Source organism: Dryas octopetala, chromosome 2 (genome assembly GCF_963921425.1).
Source record: "Dryas octopetala chromosome 2, drDryOcto1.1, whole genome shotgun sequence".
NCBI lineage: Eukaryota > Viridiplantae > Streptophyta > Magnoliopsida > Rosales > Rosaceae > Dryas > Dryas octopetala.
In genome coordinates, this window is record NC_141367.1 from 11,848,992 (window position 1) to 11,868,287 (window position 19,296).

The 19,296-nt window shown below is 37.2% G+C and overlaps 1 protein-coding gene across 1 annotated transcript; it reads left to right on the plus strand.

Moving 5' to 3' along the window:
- The first annotated feature begins 1,145 nt into the window (after nucleotides 1-1,145).
- Nucleotides 1,146-2,451, plus strand: LOC147293119 (uncharacterized). The gene is made up of 2 exons (XM_086231008.1): nucleotides 1,146-1,661; nucleotides 1,774-2,451. Exons 1-2 carry the CDS (start codon nucleotides 1,146-1,148, stop codon nucleotides 2,449-2,451), a joined length of 1,194 nt encoding a protein of 397 aa, XP_086087134.1.
- The last annotated feature ends 16,845 nt before the right edge of the window (nucleotides 2,452-19,296 follow it).

The window sequence follows — 19,296 nt, forward strand, 5'->3', positions numbered from 1 at the left end:
GACATGATCTTTGGAAGTATGCCGATGGTTCTCTCTCAAACCGGACGAGACTCTTCCAACACCAAATCCTGCGTATCTTCGCTGGTACCAACAAGATCAACTTGTTCCCAGTTATATAACCTCTACTCTCTCTGAAAGTATTCTTGCTCTTACTGTGGGACACAACACCTCTCGGGCTGTGTGGGAACCTTTGCCAACACTTTGCTCAACGATCAATCAGCAACTCTGCTAATATCTGCTTTCAACTCTTGGCTATTCAAAAGGGCTCTAAGGCTATCTCTGACTATATACATGAGGACAAACATCTTGCTGATTCTGTTACATCTATTAATGATCTGATTTCCAACAACGATTTGCTCTCAGCTGTTCTTCGTGGTTTGGGCTCAGATTGCAACATGTTGGTCACTACACTATTGAAATCTCCACCGCTGCCTTCTTTTTTGGACCTCTGGTCGCATCTTTTTTCATTTGAAGCTCGCCCAACTTTTTCGGCCTTCCTTTGATGCGAGTTCAACTCCGACTGCCTTCGTTACAAAACTCTTCTCATTTCGCACTATTGAACATGTTGGTCACTACACTATTGAACTATCCACCGCTTGCTTCTACTCATCAAGTTCATTATTTTGGTTATCAACAGAATACTCCATCTGGTCGAGGTTACGATGGTGGTGGATGAGGTGGTAGTCGTGGCAGGGGCAGGCGCGGCGATAGTGGTGGTCGCAGACAAGGTGTTGAGATTAATTAAGGCATTTGTCTGATAATTAGAAGTGTTAATGAGTTGGTAGGTGTGTTAAGTTTGTTAGCTTTTAATAAATGAGTTAACAGATGTCAATGTCTAATAGGCTATTAAATGTGTGGATGTAGTGAGGTCATAGCCTCACACCTTTTTGGTTGAAACATCTACAAAGCTTTGTTATTACGCATAACTGATATACAATGATGAATATACAGTGAGAGGCACTACTGGTGTCCCACGAAAATTCTGCTTTCTCTTCATTCCATTTTTCTTCCATTTTTTAATTCCCTTACAATTACAGAGCTAGAATTCAACATGGTATCAGAGCTATAGGCTCGGATCTTGAACTGGGCGTTGCTTATTGTGTGAGGTGTGAGAGAAATCCAACGAGAAAGCTCTCAATCCAGCCATGGCAGGATCTGGAAGTGGTGAGCTACGGGCTCCCATCTTCGATGGCACAGAATTTGAGTTCTGGAAGGTGCAGATGGTCACCATCTTCAAGTCCTATGGAATTTGGAAGCTGGTTGACAAAGGGATCTCAATTCCAGAATCAAAGAAGAAGAAGGAGAAATTGAAGATAGATAGTGAATCTGTTGGTACTGATGTTGATGAAGAAATAGATGCTTACCTTGAAGAACAGATGATGAAAGATGCCAAAGCTCTTGGTATTATCCAAGGAGCTGTTTCGAAGGAGATTTTCTCTAGAATTGTAAACCAGGACACAACCAAAGGTGCCTGGGATCTGCTTCAAGAGGAATACCATGGAGACGAGCAGGCAAGGTCAGTGAAGCTACAAAGCTTGCGTCGTGAATTTGAGTACATGAGAATAAGAGAGAATGAGTCTCTAGCTGAATACTTCTCTAGATTTTTTGATTTAACTAATCAGATGGAGAAGTATGGTGAAATTTTGGGTCATCAGAGAATGGTACAGAAAGTGCTAATTAGCTTAACTAAGGTCTATGATCCTATTTGTATGGTTCTTGAGAGGACTTCTGATTTAAATACTGTCTGTACATGAGATTGTTGGTTCACTGAAGAGCTATGAGCTGAGGGTGAATAGACATGAAGAAGAGGTTGAGCACTCTGAGAAGGCTTTTGCAAGCATGAGTGTTACACCAAAGAGTCAAAATAATCAAACTAGGAACTGTGGTTATGATGGAGGAAAACGAAATCAGAAGAATTGGAAAAATAAACCCAAGAAGTGGGAAAACAAGCCTCAGACAAATATGAAACAGGGAAATGGAAATGATGTTGGAAAACCAAAGTGTAAAGTGTGTGATAAAACTCACTATGGTGAATGCTGGTTCAAAGGGAAAGTTAAATGCCATAACTGTGATAAGTTTGGGCATATGATGAAGGATTGTCATCAACCTAACAGGAAAGGACAGGTTGTGAACTATGCCAATCAAGTTCAAGAGACTACCACCATGTTTTATGCCTGTCACAAGGCATCAGTTGAAAAGGATCAAGACGTATGGTATCTGGACAGTGGCTACAGCAACCACATGACCAGTTATGAATCCCTTCTTATCAATATTGATCGAAGTGTGAAGTGCAGGGTGAAAATGGGAACTGGTGACCTTGTGGAATCAACAGGGAATGGAACTTTACCTGTTAAGACAAGAGGAGGCATTAGGTACATCTCAGAAGTTATGATAGTACCTGGGTTGGATGAAAATTTACTCAGTGTAGGCCAAATGATTGAGCATGGATAGTGGCTGGTGTTTGGAAACTTTATGGCCTGCATATATGGAGATAGGAGCATGCAGGAACATATTGTTACAGTACAAATGAGAGGAAATAGGTGTTTTCCATTTTCATTTAAAAGTGTAAATCCAGTGATGGCCAACAGAGTCACAGTTGTTGGATCCTCCTGGAAATGGCACAAAAGGTTTGGGCATCTAAATTTTGAAAGCCTGCAGATGTTACAGGACAAAGAAATGGTGCTTGGGCTGCCAAAACTTACTGGAGGTGAACATGTGTGTGAACGGTGTGCTACTGGAAAAGCTCACAGGGAAGCATTTGACAAAGGCAAAGTTAGCAGAGCTACAGATCCTTTGGAATTGGTTCACACAGATGTTTGTGGACCAATGACTGAAACTCTTGGAGGTAACATATATTTTCTTACCTTCATTGATGATAAAACCAGGATATGTTGTGTGTATTTTCTGAAGTACAAGTCAGATGTGTTCACTGTGTTTAAGAAATTTAAAGCAATGGTGGAATTGCAATGTGGTTTCAAATTGAAGAGGCTTAGGAGTGACAGAGGGGGTGAATACACTTCACTTGAGTTTGAAAAATTCTGTGAAGATGTTGGAATTGAGAAGCAACTCACTGTTGCATACTCACCACAGCAAAATGGTACTGCAGAAAGGAAGAATAGGACTATTGTGGAAATGGCAAGAACAATGCTACATGAAAAGAAGATGCCACTGCAGTTTTGGGGTGAGGCAGTTAATACTGCAGTATATTTATTGAACAGGTGTCCTACTCGTGCTTTGAAGAACAAGACTCCATTTGAGGAATTTAGTGGGAGAAAACCAGGTGTAAAGCATTTGAGGATTTTTGGGTCTGTGTGTTATACACATATCTCATCTCAACAAAGGCACAAGCTGGATGAAACAGACCAGAAAGGAGTATTTGTGGGTTATGGAACAAGAGAGAAGGGGTACAGGGTTTTTGATTTGAAAAGCAACAAAGTCATTGTTTCAAGAAGTGTTATATTTGAAGAATCTGGTATATGGAATTGGGAAACCAAGGAAACAGTTCATATATCTGTACCTTGGGATAATGAAGATGAAGTTAATGATATTGGAAATGAATTTGTGCTTGCTTCTCCTGTTCAGACTGCACAAAATTCCTGTGATACATCCAACACACCTGGATCTTGTTCAAGTTCACATAATATGAGGATTGAGGATGAGGCATATCAAGATGTTGATCCTTCAACTCTTAAAACCGACGGTGAGATCGTGTTGGCAGATACTTTCGACTACACTCCAAAGAAGTGGAAGAGTTTGAATGAAGTGTTTGCACATTGTAAACTTAGTGTTGTAGAGCCAGGAAATTATTCTGAGGCTGCTAAGGATCAAGTATGGCAGAAGGCCATGAATGATGAGATTATGATGATTGAAAAGAACCAAACATGGGAATTGGTTGATAGGCCAAGTAATAAACCTATTGTTGGTGTGAAATGGATCTATAAGACTGAACTCAACCTTAATGGCACTATTCAGAAGCACAAAGCAAGGTTGGTAGCTAAAGGCTACACTCAAAAGCCAGGAGTGGATCGATTTTAATGAGACATTTGCTCCTGTGGCCAGATTGGATACAATAAGGACACTGATTGCATTGGCAGCTAAAAGAGGTTGGAAGATGTATCAACTTGATGTTAAGTCAGCATTTCTAAATGGAGTTCTTGAAGAAGAAGGGTATGTTGACCAGCCTGATGGATTTATAGTTGAAAACCAAGAGCACAAAGTGTATAAACTGAAAAAGGCACTCTATGGCCTGAAGCAAGCCCCAAGGGCTTGGTATGGGAATATTAATGCATATCTGTTGCAGTGTGGTTTTGAGAAGAGTCCTAGTGAAGCCACTCTATATGTGAAGAACAAGGAAGGCCAAAGGACACTCATTGTGTCTATTTATGTAGATGACATAGTATATACAGGAAGTTGTGATAGAATGATTGAAGAGTTCAAATGTGAGATGATGAAGAAGTATGAGATGATAGACCTTGGTTTATTGCATCATTTCCTTGGAATGGGGGTAATCCAGCAAGAAGGGAGTATTTTCATACATCAAAGGAAATATGCTCTGAGTTTACTTGAGAAATTTGGACTGAAGGATTGTAAACCTGTATCTACACCACTTGCAACAACTGACAAGCTGAGGAAAAATGATGGAAGTAGAGTTGCAGATGAGGAACAATTCAGAAAAATTGTTGGCAGTCTCCTATACTTAACTGCAACAAGGCCAGATATAATGTTTGCTGCAAGCCTTCTTGCAAGGTTTATGCATTGTCCATCTGTCAAACACCTTGGAACAGCCAAGAGGGTGCTGAGATATATCCAGGGAACCATTGATTATGGAATTCAATACAAGAAAGGAGACTCAGCTATTCTAATTGGTTACTGTGATAGTGACTGGAGTAGAGATGAAGTTGATATGAAATCTACTTCAGGGTATGCTTTTTCTTTTGGAAGTGGAGCATTCTCTTGGGCTTCTGTAAAACAACAGAGTGTAGCACTTTCCACAGCTGAGGCAGAATACATGAGTGCATCTGAAGCCACAACTCAAGCAATCTGGCTTAGATTTGTGTTACAAGACTTTGGGGAGGAGCTGGTGGAACCAACCACTTTAATGTGTGACAACACATCAGCCATTGCTATGTCCAAGAACCCTGTTTTTCATCAAAGATCCAAGCACATAAAGAGGAAGTTCCATTTTATTCGAAATGCTATACAAGATGGTGTGATTGACTTGTTGTACTGTAAGAGTGAGGATCAGATTGCAGATATCTTCACCAAGGCCTTAGCAAAGGACAGGTTCAACTATTTGAGAAACATGCTTGGAGTTCAATCAGCCAAAGCCTTAGAAGGGAGTGTTGAGATTAATTAAGGCATTTGTCTGATAATTAGAAGTGTTAATGAGTTGGTAGGTGTGTTAAGTTTGTTAGCTTTTAATAAATGAGTTAACAGATGTCAATGTCTAATAGGCTATTAAATGTGTGGATGTAGTGAGGTCATAGCCTCACACCTTTTTGGTTGAAACATCTACAAAGCTTTGTTATTACGCATAAATGATATACAATGATGAATATACAGTGAGAGGCACTACTGGTGTCCCACGAAAATTCTGCTTTCTCTTCATTCCATTTTTCTTCCATTTTTTAATTCCCTTACAATTACAGAGCTAGAATTCAACAGAGACCACTGTGGCTGGCAGTCCCAACAGCAGACGCCATTCTTTTCTTTTGCTCCATATTAGCCTTCACTGCCGTAACTTCTTATCCGACCATGCAGCTCATGTATCGCCTCACTAGTTATCAAGGTCTTCTCGATCCTCCACCCACTCAATGGTGTCCAACCTGTTCCACCACTGCTCATGGTGCTGCAACTTGTCCTCATCGATCTGCAGGCCCCGACTCTTATTCTCGACCTTTTGTGGGCTTACAATTGGCTCAATACCCAGACCCCAACACTTGGATTCTGGATTCAGGAGCCACACATCACATGCATGGCTAACCCTTCCTCATTCCAGCAAGCATATCCATATAATGGTAATACTTTTGTTTGGAAACAATGAAACTCTTAACATAGCTCACACTGGTACGGTACCCATTACTCTTTGTTACAATTATCTGAAATTAACTTCATGTAATTTCAATAATTATCCACCCACTTGGGGTGGATACTATCTTATCTCTGCTGATTGGATAAAACTCATATCTCAGTTAAGAGATAAGGATGGCAGATGGGGATTGTGGTCTTTGAATTTGAATTCAAACAGAGACCCAATCTCACCACACTTCTGATAACTCTCTCTAGGAAACCACAAGAAAAAGAGAAAGTCTGATGGTAGACTTATATATAAACACTCGTGCATATACTCTTCAGTAACTTGACCTTAGACAATTCACCAAAAGAGTCTGGGAGCTTTGGGATCGTGGAAATCTTGGGATCTGACTTTCATAGCAATTCCCTTACCTGGGAGACACAAGAACGTGCACAGAAGTTGTGATTTGCGTTCCACAGCAGCTGGGTTGATTACTGCACGTCGAGGCCGTAACATCGAGGTGGTTACACTAATTCAAGACACTTACGCACAGTAAGTAATCTGAACTGGAGTTTGATTTCCAATTGGCATTTGATTTCCAATTGACATTCGATTGCTTACTAATTGCTATATGAGATGTCAACTGTTAAATTACGGAATGTAAACTATTGCATTGATATAATTATTACACTCTTAATTCTCGTATTTCTCATCTTCATAATTTCTTCCATGTTCCTTCTCTCCATAAAAATGTTGAGAATAAAGATTATTATTAATTATTCTATGTTTATCTGGTTTATGTAGTGGACGTTGTAGAAGTCCTATTCTTTAGGGACTTAGTTGTTTAGTTGGTTAGTGGCAGAACATGTTCATTAGTCATGCAGTAGTCTCTGCTATTTTCTAGTTCAGTTTATTATTTTTGATTTCATTTAAGTGTAATCATTTTAATCGTAATCAAGTGAAGTTGAAGTTCTGCAAATATCTTGTACGTTTCTTTTGTGTGTTTGCTACTTCAATTAATTAACATTTGGTATCAGAGCCCCCACTAGGACTGACTAAGAGAATCTTCAAAAATAGCAAAAGTTTGTTCTTTACTTGCAGAAGCAAAGTCTATGGCGTTCGACAAGGCTCAAGAAAATTTTGTGCAGCTTGTCATACCTCGTTTTGTTGGTCATTATGATCCTTGGAGTATGCTGATGGAGAATTTTAGATCAAAAGAGTATTGGATTTTGGTGGAAACTGGGTTTGAGGAACCAGCAGATGGAGTGGTGCTGACAGAAGCCCAACAAAAGAAACTAGAAGAACAGAGGCTAAAGGATCTGAAGGTGAAAAACTATTTGTTCCAGGCCATAGATCGCTCAATTCTAGAGACCATTCTTCAGAAGAACACTTCCAAACAAATTTGAGATTCAATATATGAAGAGAAAGTATCAAGGCTCAGAGAGGGTGAAGCGTCAACAGCTTCAAGCCTTGAGGAGGGATTTTGAAACCCTGCAAATGAAATCTGGAGAGTCTGTCATTGATTACTTTGCAATAACCATGGGAATTGCAAATAAAATGCGAACTCATGGTGACAAAATAGAAGATATATAGTTCCATTGTTGAGAAGATTTTGTGTTCGATGACCACAAAATTGATTATGTTGTTTGCTCGATCGAAGAAGAAAATGACATTGATGAAATGTCAATTGATGAGCTACAGAGTTCATTATTGGTCCATGAGCAAAAGCTGAACAGAAGCACCACAGAAGATCAAGCGTTAAAAGCTTCAGCTCCTGCAGGAGGAATAATCAGTCATGCTGAATTCTCAGGTTCAAAAGCAAGAGGACGTGGCAGAGGTAGAGGACGAGGAGGACGAGGTAACCAAGATGGAAACCGGAAAAATGGTGCATCTATTGAGAAGTTAGATGATCATCACGCCTCAAACTTTCCAAGTATAGGGAGAGGACGAAGACAACAATATGACAAATCCAACATCGAGTGTTTCAGGTGCCACAATTTCGGTCATTATCGTTCTGAATGTTACACTAAACTGCCCAAAGATAGATAAAAGGGGGAAAAGTCGAATTTTGCAGAAAAGAAGGAAGAAGAAACACTTTTGATGGTATGTCATGTCAAGGAGAAATTTGAATCAAAGCTATGGTATGTTGATACAGGCTGTAGCAGCCATATGTGTGGTAGTAAGTCATCTTTTTCTCATTTAAATGAAATTTTTCGTACATCTGTGAGTTTTGGTGATAATTCCACAGTGAACGTTATGGGAAAAAGTGATATTCAAATTAGAACCAAGGATGGAAATATTGAAACTATTTCAAATGCTTTCTATGTTCCTGATTTGAAAACTAATTTGTTAAGTGTTGGCCAATTACAAAAAAAAGGATATGTGATTACAATCAAGAATGGTGTCTGCCAAATTCATGATCCAGCAAGAGGAGCACTTGCCCATGTCGAAATGACAACCAACAGGCTGTTTCCGCTGCAAATTCAATGTGTTCAAGCTTGTTTGACGGCCAAAGTGCATATTCCAACATGGCTATGGCATTTTCGCTATGGTCATCTACATTTTAATGGGTTGAAGACACTTTTTCAGAAGCAACTGGTGACTGGTCTTCCTATGATCACTCCTCCCTCCAAAGTATGTGAAGAGTGTGCTTTTAGCAAGCAGCATCGAGATCATTTTCCCAAAATGCATAGAGAGCTCATCAGCCGCTGGACCTAATCCACTCTGATTTATGTGGTCCTATTACCCCGGTATCTAATGGTAAAAAGAAATACTTTATTTCTTTTACCGATGATTTTAGCCGGAAAACCTGGGTGTATTTTTTGCAGAAGAAATCTGAAACTTTTAAAGCATTTAAAAGTTTCAAAGCTCAAGTCAAAAATGAGATTGGGAGAACCATTAAGACACTTCGTACGGATCGTGGTGGAGAGTTTTGTTCACAAGAATTCGACATTTTTTGTGATGAACATGGTATCCGTAGGCAACTTACAACAGCCTATACTCCTCAGCAAAAGGGTGTATCGGAGAGGAAAAATAGAACCATTCTCAACATGGTTGAAAGCTTTCTGGTGAAAGGAAGAGTTCTAAAAAGTTTTTGGCCTGAGGCGGTGAATTGGAGCATTCATGTATTGAACATGAGTCCCACTCTTTTTGTTCAAAATATGACAATAGAAGAAGCATGGAGTAGATGAAAACCAGCTATGGATCACTTCAGGATTTTTGGGTGCATTGCATATGCACACGTACCTGATGAGAAAAGGAAGAAACTAGACAACAAAGGTGAAAAATGTGTTTTCCTAGGAGTTAGTGAGCATTCTAAAGCTTACAAACTGTTCAACCCTCTTACCACAAAGATTGTCACTAGTCGTGATGTGATTTTTGATGAGGGGAACACGTGGAATTGGAGTGAAATTGGGTCACCGCAACAGCAAATTCCAGTAAATTTTGATGAAGAAGAAGCAGACAAAGAGACTGACCAGCAGCAGCAAGTTTCCATACACCAGCAGCAAGTTTCCATTCATGTGGCACAAACTCATCAACTTCTTCAAAAGTTGTACCACAAGCAGCCCAGCCATCTAGTGCAAGAGATCAACGTACAAGGAAGAGATCAGCCTGGATGATGGATTATGTAAGTGGAGATGAACTAACTGATGATGATGATGATACTATTGCTCATTTTGCCTTGTTCTCAGATTGTGACCCTATTAGTTTTCAAGAAGCTGTGAAAGATCTGAAGTGGCAAAAAGCCATGGATGCAGAGATCAAGTCCATTGAAAAAAATGACATATGGGAGCTGACAGACCTTCCAAAGGGGCAAAAGAAGATTGGTGTGAAATGGGTTTTTAAAACCAAATTAAATGAAAAGGGTGTGATAGACAAGAACAAGTCTCGTTCAGTGGCAAAAGGCTACAAGTAAGAGTTTGGAGTTGATTATACGGAGGTGTTTGCTCCAGTTGCAAGGCTAGATACAATTCGGTTAGTGCTCTCTATGGCTGCACAAAAATCATGGCATGTTTATCAATTTGATGTGAAGTCCGCGTTCGTGCATGGTGACTTAGAAGAACAAGTATATGTTGAGCAGCTGCCTGGATATGCACAGCAAGGAAATGAGAAAAAGGTTTACAGGTTGAAGAAGGCATTATATGGACTGAAACAAGCACCTCGGGCTTGGTACAATCGTATTGATGCTTACTTTGCTAGAGAAGACTTTCAAAAATGTCCATATGAGCATACATTATTTACTAAATCTAGTGATGCAGGGAAATTTCTTATTGTGTGCTTATACGTTGATGACTTGATCTATACAGGAAATTATGAGACTATGATTGATGAGTTTAAGCGATCCATGATGAACGAGTTTGATATGACTGATCTTGGATTGATGCATTATTTCCTTGGCATTGAAGTGCTGCAATCTGATGCAGGTATCTTTATTTGTCAGAAGAAATATGCTCATATGATTTTGGACATATTTGAAATGAAGAATTGCAACTCAGTTGCTACTCGAACTGAATTTGGATTAAAGCTTATGAAGAATCCTGGAGGAAAGAAGATTAATAGCACTCTTTACAAGCAAATTGTGGGCAGCCTTATGTATTTAACTGCAACAAGACCGGATATGATGCATTCCATGAGTCTTATTAGCAGATACATGGAAAACCCAACTGAGTTACATCTGCTTGTTGCAAAGAGAATCCTGCGTTATTTGAAAGGTACAACTGATTTGGGAATTTTGTACAAGAAAGGAGAGGAATCTGAACTAATTGGATTTACAAATAGTGATTATGCTGGAGACTTGGATGATAGAAGAAGTACTTCTGGATATGTTTTCATGATGGGAGAAGGAGCTGTATCATGGTCATCTAAAAAACAACAGATTGTCACTCTATCTTCAACTGAAGCAGAGTTTGTTGCAGCATCTTTTTGTGCATGCCAAGCCATTTGGCTGAAGAGAATGTTCGAAGAACTACATTGCTATCAAGAGGACTCTATTCCAATCTTTTGTGACAATAGTTCAGCACTCAAACTCTCAAGAAATCTTGTTTTTCATGGCAGAAGCAAGCATATTGATGTGAGATATTATTTCTTGCGTGATCTTTGCAAAGATGGTGTTATTGACTTGATTTATTACAGAAGTGAGGATCAGGTGGCAGACATATTCACTAAGCCTCTCAAGTTGCCTGTTTTTGTAAAGCTAAGGAAATTGTTGGGAGTTGGTTCCTTGAAGTGATTGCTGCCATCGATGAGGAACTAAAGTTTTTCCTTTAAACTGATTGTATGAACATTCGGTTTAAGGGAGGGTGTTGAGAATAAATATTATTATTAATTATTCTATGTTTATCTGGTTTATGTAGTGGACGTTGTGGAAGTCCTATTCTTTAGGGACTTAGTTGTTTAGTTGGTTAGTGGCAGAACATGTTCATTAATTAGTCATGCAGTAGTCTCTGCTATTTTCTAGTTCAGTTTGTTATTTTTGATTTCATTTAAGTGTAATCATTTTAATCGTAATCAAGTTAAGTTGAAGTTCTGCAAATATCTTTTACGTTTCTTTTGTGTGTTTGCTACTTCAATTAATTAACAAAAAACCTGTTGTCTAGCTCAATCTATGCGTGATAAGAATGTTCGTTTTGTGTTTGATCCATCTAGTTTTCATATTTCAGACCTTAACTCTGGTACAATTTTTTTTCAGGGCCTATGTAAGGATGGTCTCTATCCCATTATTACTCTTCCGTCACCTCAAGCTTTGGTAGAAACTTCTTTTGATCATTGGCACCATTGGCTCGGTTATCCGTCTTCTTTAGTTTTTTGCTGATTGACCTAGTGCGCGCCCATCGGTGACATTCTACATTTAACTTTAAACCGATTTACTGTCATTCTCATATTTTTGTCGACTGGATGGTTTGCCCTCTAGCATATCACAATTTTGGATTGCCACAGTTGCCATGAGAATATTATGTACATGTGTGGGAGTATGTGTCCAGTAAAGAACCCTTGTTATAAATAAAAATTTTCCTTTTAAAAAACTTAGCTTTTGCTAATCTTTATTAGGTGCCTCTTTTTTGTTATTGGCTGAGTTTTTCTTTATGATATTTTTATCATTTATTTTTTGTAACATTTAAAAAACTAAAATTTTTGAAAAAATTCATTTTGTTTTGGGATTTCTAAATTAATTTAAGTCCAACAAGTTTGCCCTATTAGATTATTCTGTTATTTTTCTTTTATTTATTTATGTCCATTGACCTTAATTTTGATTTAGATCTTTATGTTTTATTCCTTATTTTCTTTATACTCATTTGTTTTCTCTTAAGATAAATATGGATAAAAAATAGAGATTTTGTGATTATTTTATGCATTTTTTTCTAATTTTAAATGTTTATATCACCAAAGTCTTGACACATATGCATACAAGTAAATAATTGGTCATTAAATCCATTCAAAGAAAAAAATTGGTCATTAATTGTGGAACTATAACACATAAACTCAGGTACATAATAAATATGTTACCTAATTTGTTATCTATAACTTAATTAAGTACATAAAAAGAATAGTAAATTATTTTCTAGTATCAAACCACTAGTAAACTTGATGTAAAGGACCCTAACTTAAAAACCGTCTTGCAGCTATTTAAATAATAATTTTAATTTAAAGGACAGTTTCTAGATGTTTTATAGATGCACTTATTGTATTTTTATGGATGCATTGATTTCGTAGATGCGCTTGTTATATTTTTACAGATGCACTGGCTTTTTTGCACAAATGCATTGATCGATTTCGCAGATGCACTTATTATATTTTTACCGATACATTGATTTTTTTTTTTTTACAGATGCATTGAGTTGGTCTTTATTTGAATTTTGGTCTTTAGCTCAACTAATTACTTGACTGGTTGTCCTTTAGACCAACAATTTTAATTGTCAAACCCTACAATCTACAATCTAACGACCCTAAAATGTGTATAGGCTCAATTACATTAACCTACACAAATTATGACTTTTTCAATTTGGTACATGAAAATTAAAAGTTTTCAATAATTTTACGTGAACTACATATTGCAATGTCATACATCCTTGAATGCTGACGAGACTAAAGCGAGGGAATGGATGGCCCCACAACACAATTTAATTTGTTGATTTATATATTGGGGTAGGTGGTTGTGGAAGTTTGCATTGTAAATTTCGTGGCTGCTAGGATTGGATCGATCATTGACTTGATAATGGAACTCAGGACCCAGAAAGAAAGGAGAAAAAAAAAAAACGATCGACTTGATGGTGTAGACTTGACTTGATAATGAACTTGACTTACTAATTAATCATTTCTAGTTACGACTAACTTATAGGCCAAAAAATATATAAAGAAATGAAACGGAGTCGTTTGCTAGCATGGTTAACGTGAGTGGGTGGAGGAGGGAATTTCCTTGTCTTTGGTTGCCATTTCTCAGCAAATGAGGATGACAGACCTCGCACTTAGTGACGAGCGAGGCTGTTTCGTTGCAATTTTAGGTACAACAGCTTGCATGTACAACTTCTTTTTTTTTTTTTTTTTATCAGTGGATACAGATATTCTGCCTTTTGTCTTTTTTACTTATTTTTGTTTGATTTTGATCAGGTATTATAGATCTAAAAGTGTGAGGAAAAAAAAAAAATACGTTCATAATATTTTTTGATTGTGTACAATCAAATATACCGTTGAATTTGTAATAAATGCATGTTTAGCGTTGAATCATATATGCAAAATCATATATAATAGAAAATTCATATATTCATAAACTTGGTCACTTAACTAACATGTAGGAAGTTGAATATTAAAAAAAGACTACTGTTATTCGTATGATATCAACTAACCATTTTTTGTGTCATAATATATTTTAATAGAGGTTAATCTCATTCATGTATATTTGATCAATTGACTCTTTTTTATAGTTAATTTTTGACACTTTATCCCTCTAACTCAAATTTATATATTAAACACTTTACCTAAAAACCATTAAAAAAAAATCAATTCATCTATTAGTTATGCACATGTGGCACCATATTGGCACCAAATAACCTTCTGCCTGATGTCATTTTTGGATTCAATTTATGATAACCTGAAAATGCCCATAGGCATAACTACGTGGTGCCAACGTTTGCAAAAGTAATGGATCGATAAATTAATATTTTAACCGTTTTAGGGTAAAGTATTTAAAAGAATTAAGTTAATTTGTAGAGGTAAAGTGTCTAGAATTTAGTATAAACGGTTAAATATCTTTTCTTTTTTTTTAGTCCGAAAGAAACTTTTGTAATTAACCCTTTTTGTTTTTTTATTGAGATAAACTTCATTGAATAGATATTAAACAGTAAGTACAATCAATATGCAGCTGTGAAGCCTTACAAGGACACTGCTCTCCGAAATAGAAACACTCTCACACTAAAGAGTAAAACGAGCAAGAGAATAAGCAACCCCGTTTGCTACTCTAGGTACAAAACCAGAACTGGCATCTGAAAATTCACCAGGCCGTTTAATATATAAATTTGTCGATTTAAATACAAATAGCTTTATTTACAAGATTGTTTTAGGTCTAGATAGAGCCATAGCCTTTTGTACGTTCTTCTTTATTCATTAAAAGCTGGTCATTGTTCTTTTTTGGTAAAAAAGTCAGAGTTTTGAGGGGCGCTTCACCACAATAATTGATCTATATGCATTATTAGGCGCGTGGGCTATGGTCTATGGACAAACGCGTAACCAAATAAAGAAGTATAATGGAGTATGGAGTATAATGGCGCACCAGAAGAGAAATAATGTCCCCTAAATAAGGGCGCACCAGAATATTACAAATTCACATATGTACAAATTTTCCCACAATAATTGATCTATCTGCCTGTTGTAATTTGTCGATTACAACCCACAATTGCGTTAAAAAAAATAGTAACTTACATGATTATTTTTTGAATTAATTACTTTAGGATACATAACAAACATTTTATTTAACCACTGTTACACCTATTGTTCAAATTTAACAATAAAGAGACTTTTGTAAGTATTAGTCACATAGCAGATGGTCATACCATTCTGTCTAATCCATTCACGTGCCATGTTGCCTTATTGTTTCTGGGTGGAAAATTTATTAGTTGTCTTTGACTTCAAACATACAATATTTAATAATTTAATAATAAAGAATGTTGAATTAATGTCTCTCTCTCCCTCATTTATGAAATTTATTTTCTCTTTCATCACTTTCTTTCTCTCTCCCCAAGCGCGCTCTCTCTGTGTTCTCTCTTGCTCTCCCTCGCTGCAACTTTCTTCAACGGCGTGTGTGTGCATCCGGCCATGGATGGCGACGAGAGGACCACCCCTGAGTTCCTCTATCTTCCCTCTTCATCCTTGTGAGCTCGGAACACCCAGCAACCCCCAGACCCGATCGGAGCCTCGATGCTGACTCTGATCCCGGCCTTGTCGCGATGTTGCCGAAAAACAAGCCAAGTTCCTCACTATAACAACGCCTAAAAAGTTATTGAGGAAGCCAACTCCACCCTCGTGCCTTCCTTATCAGCAGTAGGTTCTTGATTTTTTTTTTGTTTTAGTTCAGTTTCTGAAACTGCGGTTTTCTGCAGTTTCTGGAACTGCAAGGGAACTGAAACTGCAGAAACTGCAAGTGAACTGAAACTTCAGAAACTGCAGTTTCTGAAACTGCAAGTGAACTGAAATTGCAGAAAGTGCAGTTTATTGGAGTTGCAGACTTGCAGTTGCAGTTACTAACTGCAAGTGAAACTGCTGTTTATTGGAGTTGCGAACTTGCAATTTCAGTTTCCGTTCTTTGGTGATACGTTGATGCTGGTATTTTGGAAGGTGTCTGCATGCTATGTTTTTGTTATGTCTATTTTCGTCAATACAATACGCAGGGTAGATAGGGTTTCTGTGGCGCGGGGATCAATGGTGGTGTGATGTCCGCAAATGAAGAATGAGTTTGTGGTAGTTGACCCACAAAAGAAGAATGAGGCTTTAAGTGGATTTGGTTAATAAAATTAGATGCCAATACCTGTATATTAACATACTCTTATTTTTTACATGTTACTAGTGATGCACTGTGTGTTCTAATCATTATCTCTTTGGGCAATTTTATTAAATAACCATTTTTAAAGAGGGACTTACTTTTATGGCCTTGGTGGGAAAATTCTTACATTTCATAGCTCTTTGATCATTTTCAAACAAAAATACCCCTCAAAACCCTCAAGGTCGACAAAGTGGTCAACAAAAAATGCCTACAGCACTATATATCTAAAATGGCTGCGGCTAGTTATCTTGTTTGTCAAAAGATGAAAAATCTTTGACAAACATGCAAACTCAAATTTGTAAATTACATGAACTTAACTTAGTTCTACATCGACTTCAAAAACACAAAATCTGGGCAAACCATTGAGTTTTCAAACAAATATTCTAGTTGGTGAAAGAAAAAAAAAAATGGGCGTTACCTTTAAAGCAAATTGAAAAAATGCCAACATTTTGTCTTTAAAATTATGAAACCAACTTTTGGGTATTTTAGAAAATTGTCAGTGTTATGGATAGTTATTTCATATATAATTATAGAATATATTCCATATCATGGCTCGCAGGAATTGAAGCAAACCCAGAAAACCAATTGGAAGCATATGAATATAAAAACAAAGTTTAGTACAAGTATATGAATTAAGAAAACCAATTGCAAATGTAAGTTAATCATACTGATTGCACACACAATCCACTTAAACACCAAGTATTACATATCACCATGTGATGTATAACACAAGTATAGAATAATACACTTACCTGATCCAGTCATTGCAGGCAACAGATGAGAACTTGAAGTCAGTATGCACAAGTCTTCTAGCCAACACAGCAACACCACAATCTCACTCGATATGGGGCAGAGTACCAAAAGAGTTACGTCGAATGCCATGTAGCCAGGGACCTATGCTTTATATATATCAGTGAGTTAGAGAGTCCTCCCATAAAGGTACCTCTAGTTCAATCCTTCTCTAACTTTATATAAAGACTTACTCAAGCATTCCTTGATTGTAGTATAGTGCAACTCTGTATCTAAGTATTCCTAGTCAAATACGAATAGCAATTTTGTCCACATAGACTATTTCTTATGGTGTTTATATTAGCATTCCTGTTACTTGCATCTTAAGTACTAGGATGTGTAGTTGATTCCTACCAGAACAAGGTTTTGTGTCCATCGAATTCTTACATTCTCCCACTTGGACCAACGTTGGTATTGATCAACCATCACACCAGCACACACTGTAAGTAACCTTTAGTTGCGCTGGAAATGTCTATCAAACAACTTAGATCAACTTAGTCAAGATACAGCATTAAGCATTAGACTATGAGAAGAGGTCAAGCAATTTTACAATTTAAGCAACTCATAATCATGGAAAAATTTTTCAAACATGACACCTATTTTGGGGTCAATATTAGTTTAGGACACCAATTTGAGTTTGTGTTAGTTTATAACACATATTTAGGATTTGTATTAATATAGGACAATCCGTCAACTCTGTTAAAAAAAAAATTAAAAAAACTAAAAAAAAAAAAACCAAAAAAGTTACTACTAAAAATAAATCAAAATATTCAAAACTAATTTTATGATTTGTGAAAACTGTCATCTCTCACCTCTCTTGATCCCATCTCCACCCAACCCCATTGCTCCTCCCAGCCCCGAACTCACCTTCTCAACCCCATCTCCCTCTCTCTCAGCCTCATCCCGTTCACACCCCCTCTTCTCTTCTTTTTCTTCTTCTTCTTCCCCCCACCCCGAGCCCCTCTCTCTCTTTCCTTCTCCTCTCCTTCCCTTTCTCTCCAGCAGGCACAGGTGCTCCCTCTCCTCTCCTCCCCATCGCCAGACCTCCCCCTGTTTCCCACTGAAACCCACCCCTTCACTTCTTTCTATGCCTCACTCTCTCTCCCCGCCCCTTTCCACTCACCCTCTGCCACCAGCACCATCAAAACCCAGACCCCACAAAGCCCACCTGAAACCCAGAACCCAGAACTCCCAAAACCCCTGAAACCCAGAACCCACAAACCCACCTAAAACCCAAAACCCACTCTCCTCTCTTCCCCCCTTCCTTCCCACCCCGATCCCTTCCCAGCAGCAAGCCCAGCCCGATTTGGCTTTGGGTAATTTGTTTTTTTCATTTTCTGTTTTTTTGTTTTTATGTAATTTTATATTTTTGTGGGTTTTAAGTTTAATCTTTTTGAAATGTTAACTTTTTTTAGTTTTAAACTTTTTAATGATTTTTTTAGTAGTAAAAAAATTTTTTTATAGTTTTTTTTTATTATTTTTTGTTTTTAAAATATAAAATGACCAAATTATCTTTCATTTTAACGGAAATCTTAACAGAGTTGATGGATTATTCCACATTAATACAAATCCTAGATATGTGTCCTAAATTAGCACAAAACCAAACTGGTGTCCTAAACTAAGATTGACCCCAAAATAAGTGTCATGTTTGAAAATTTTTCCCCATAATCATTAATGCTTAAACTATATCTCACCTCAGTCATTTTCAAGGTATGAAAACTTAAAATAATTTTACAAAAGGTTTGTCAGTTCAAATACTAAAATTGTAAAATTGGTCCTACTGTATAGTTTGCCAATCCTTGTGCAAAAACTCTTAGAACTTATTAGCAAGGTTTCTAAATGCATGTACAAATATTGTGCAATTTGCATTATCTGTTCATAACAGAAGACAATGTCATGATGTAATTAAATGTATAGGTGTGCATGCTCATACCAGAATGTATATGCATATAATGAAATGAAAACTAAAACAAATAAACTATATGCGTCAGAGATTGAACTAATAAACTGAATTCATGATATGTATAGTTCAAATCAACGCAATAAAATTGGTTTAAGATTAACTGATGGCACTTGTCTCTTAAAACTGAAAACAACTTGCAGAAAAAGTGAATGAAAATCCAACTTGTAGCAAACAAACACACTGGCCAAAACAAATGAAATCAAATGAAAACAACTCCTACACTATGTCTAGAACTCCCACTAAACTGCAGCCTCCAAACATTTTAATACTCCCAAGTTAGACACATACTGTTTGAACACTCCAACTGCTAAGGCTTTAGTGAACGGATCTACTAGCTGATCTAGAGTCTTGATAAAAGAGTCTTGACATTCTCTCTAACCATTAGAAACTTGGTTCCTATATGCTTAGATTTTGATGTCCTTTTACTGTTCTTGGAAAAATTTACTGCTACACTATTATCATAATAAATCCTTGTAGGATTTTCCACAGATTTCACAATCT

What these genes read in the sequence shown, in the direction of transcription:
- LOC147293119 (XM_086231008.1), top strand. Translation starts at nt 1,146, where the DNA reads ATGGCAGGATCTGGAAGTGGTGAGCTACGGGCTCCCATCTTCGATGGC. An exon ending in TTTTGGGTCATCAGAGAATG is followed by an intron (nt 1,662 to 1,773) that starts GTACAGAAAGTG and finishes GGTTCACTGAAG; the next exon opens with AGCTATGAGCTGAGGGTGAA.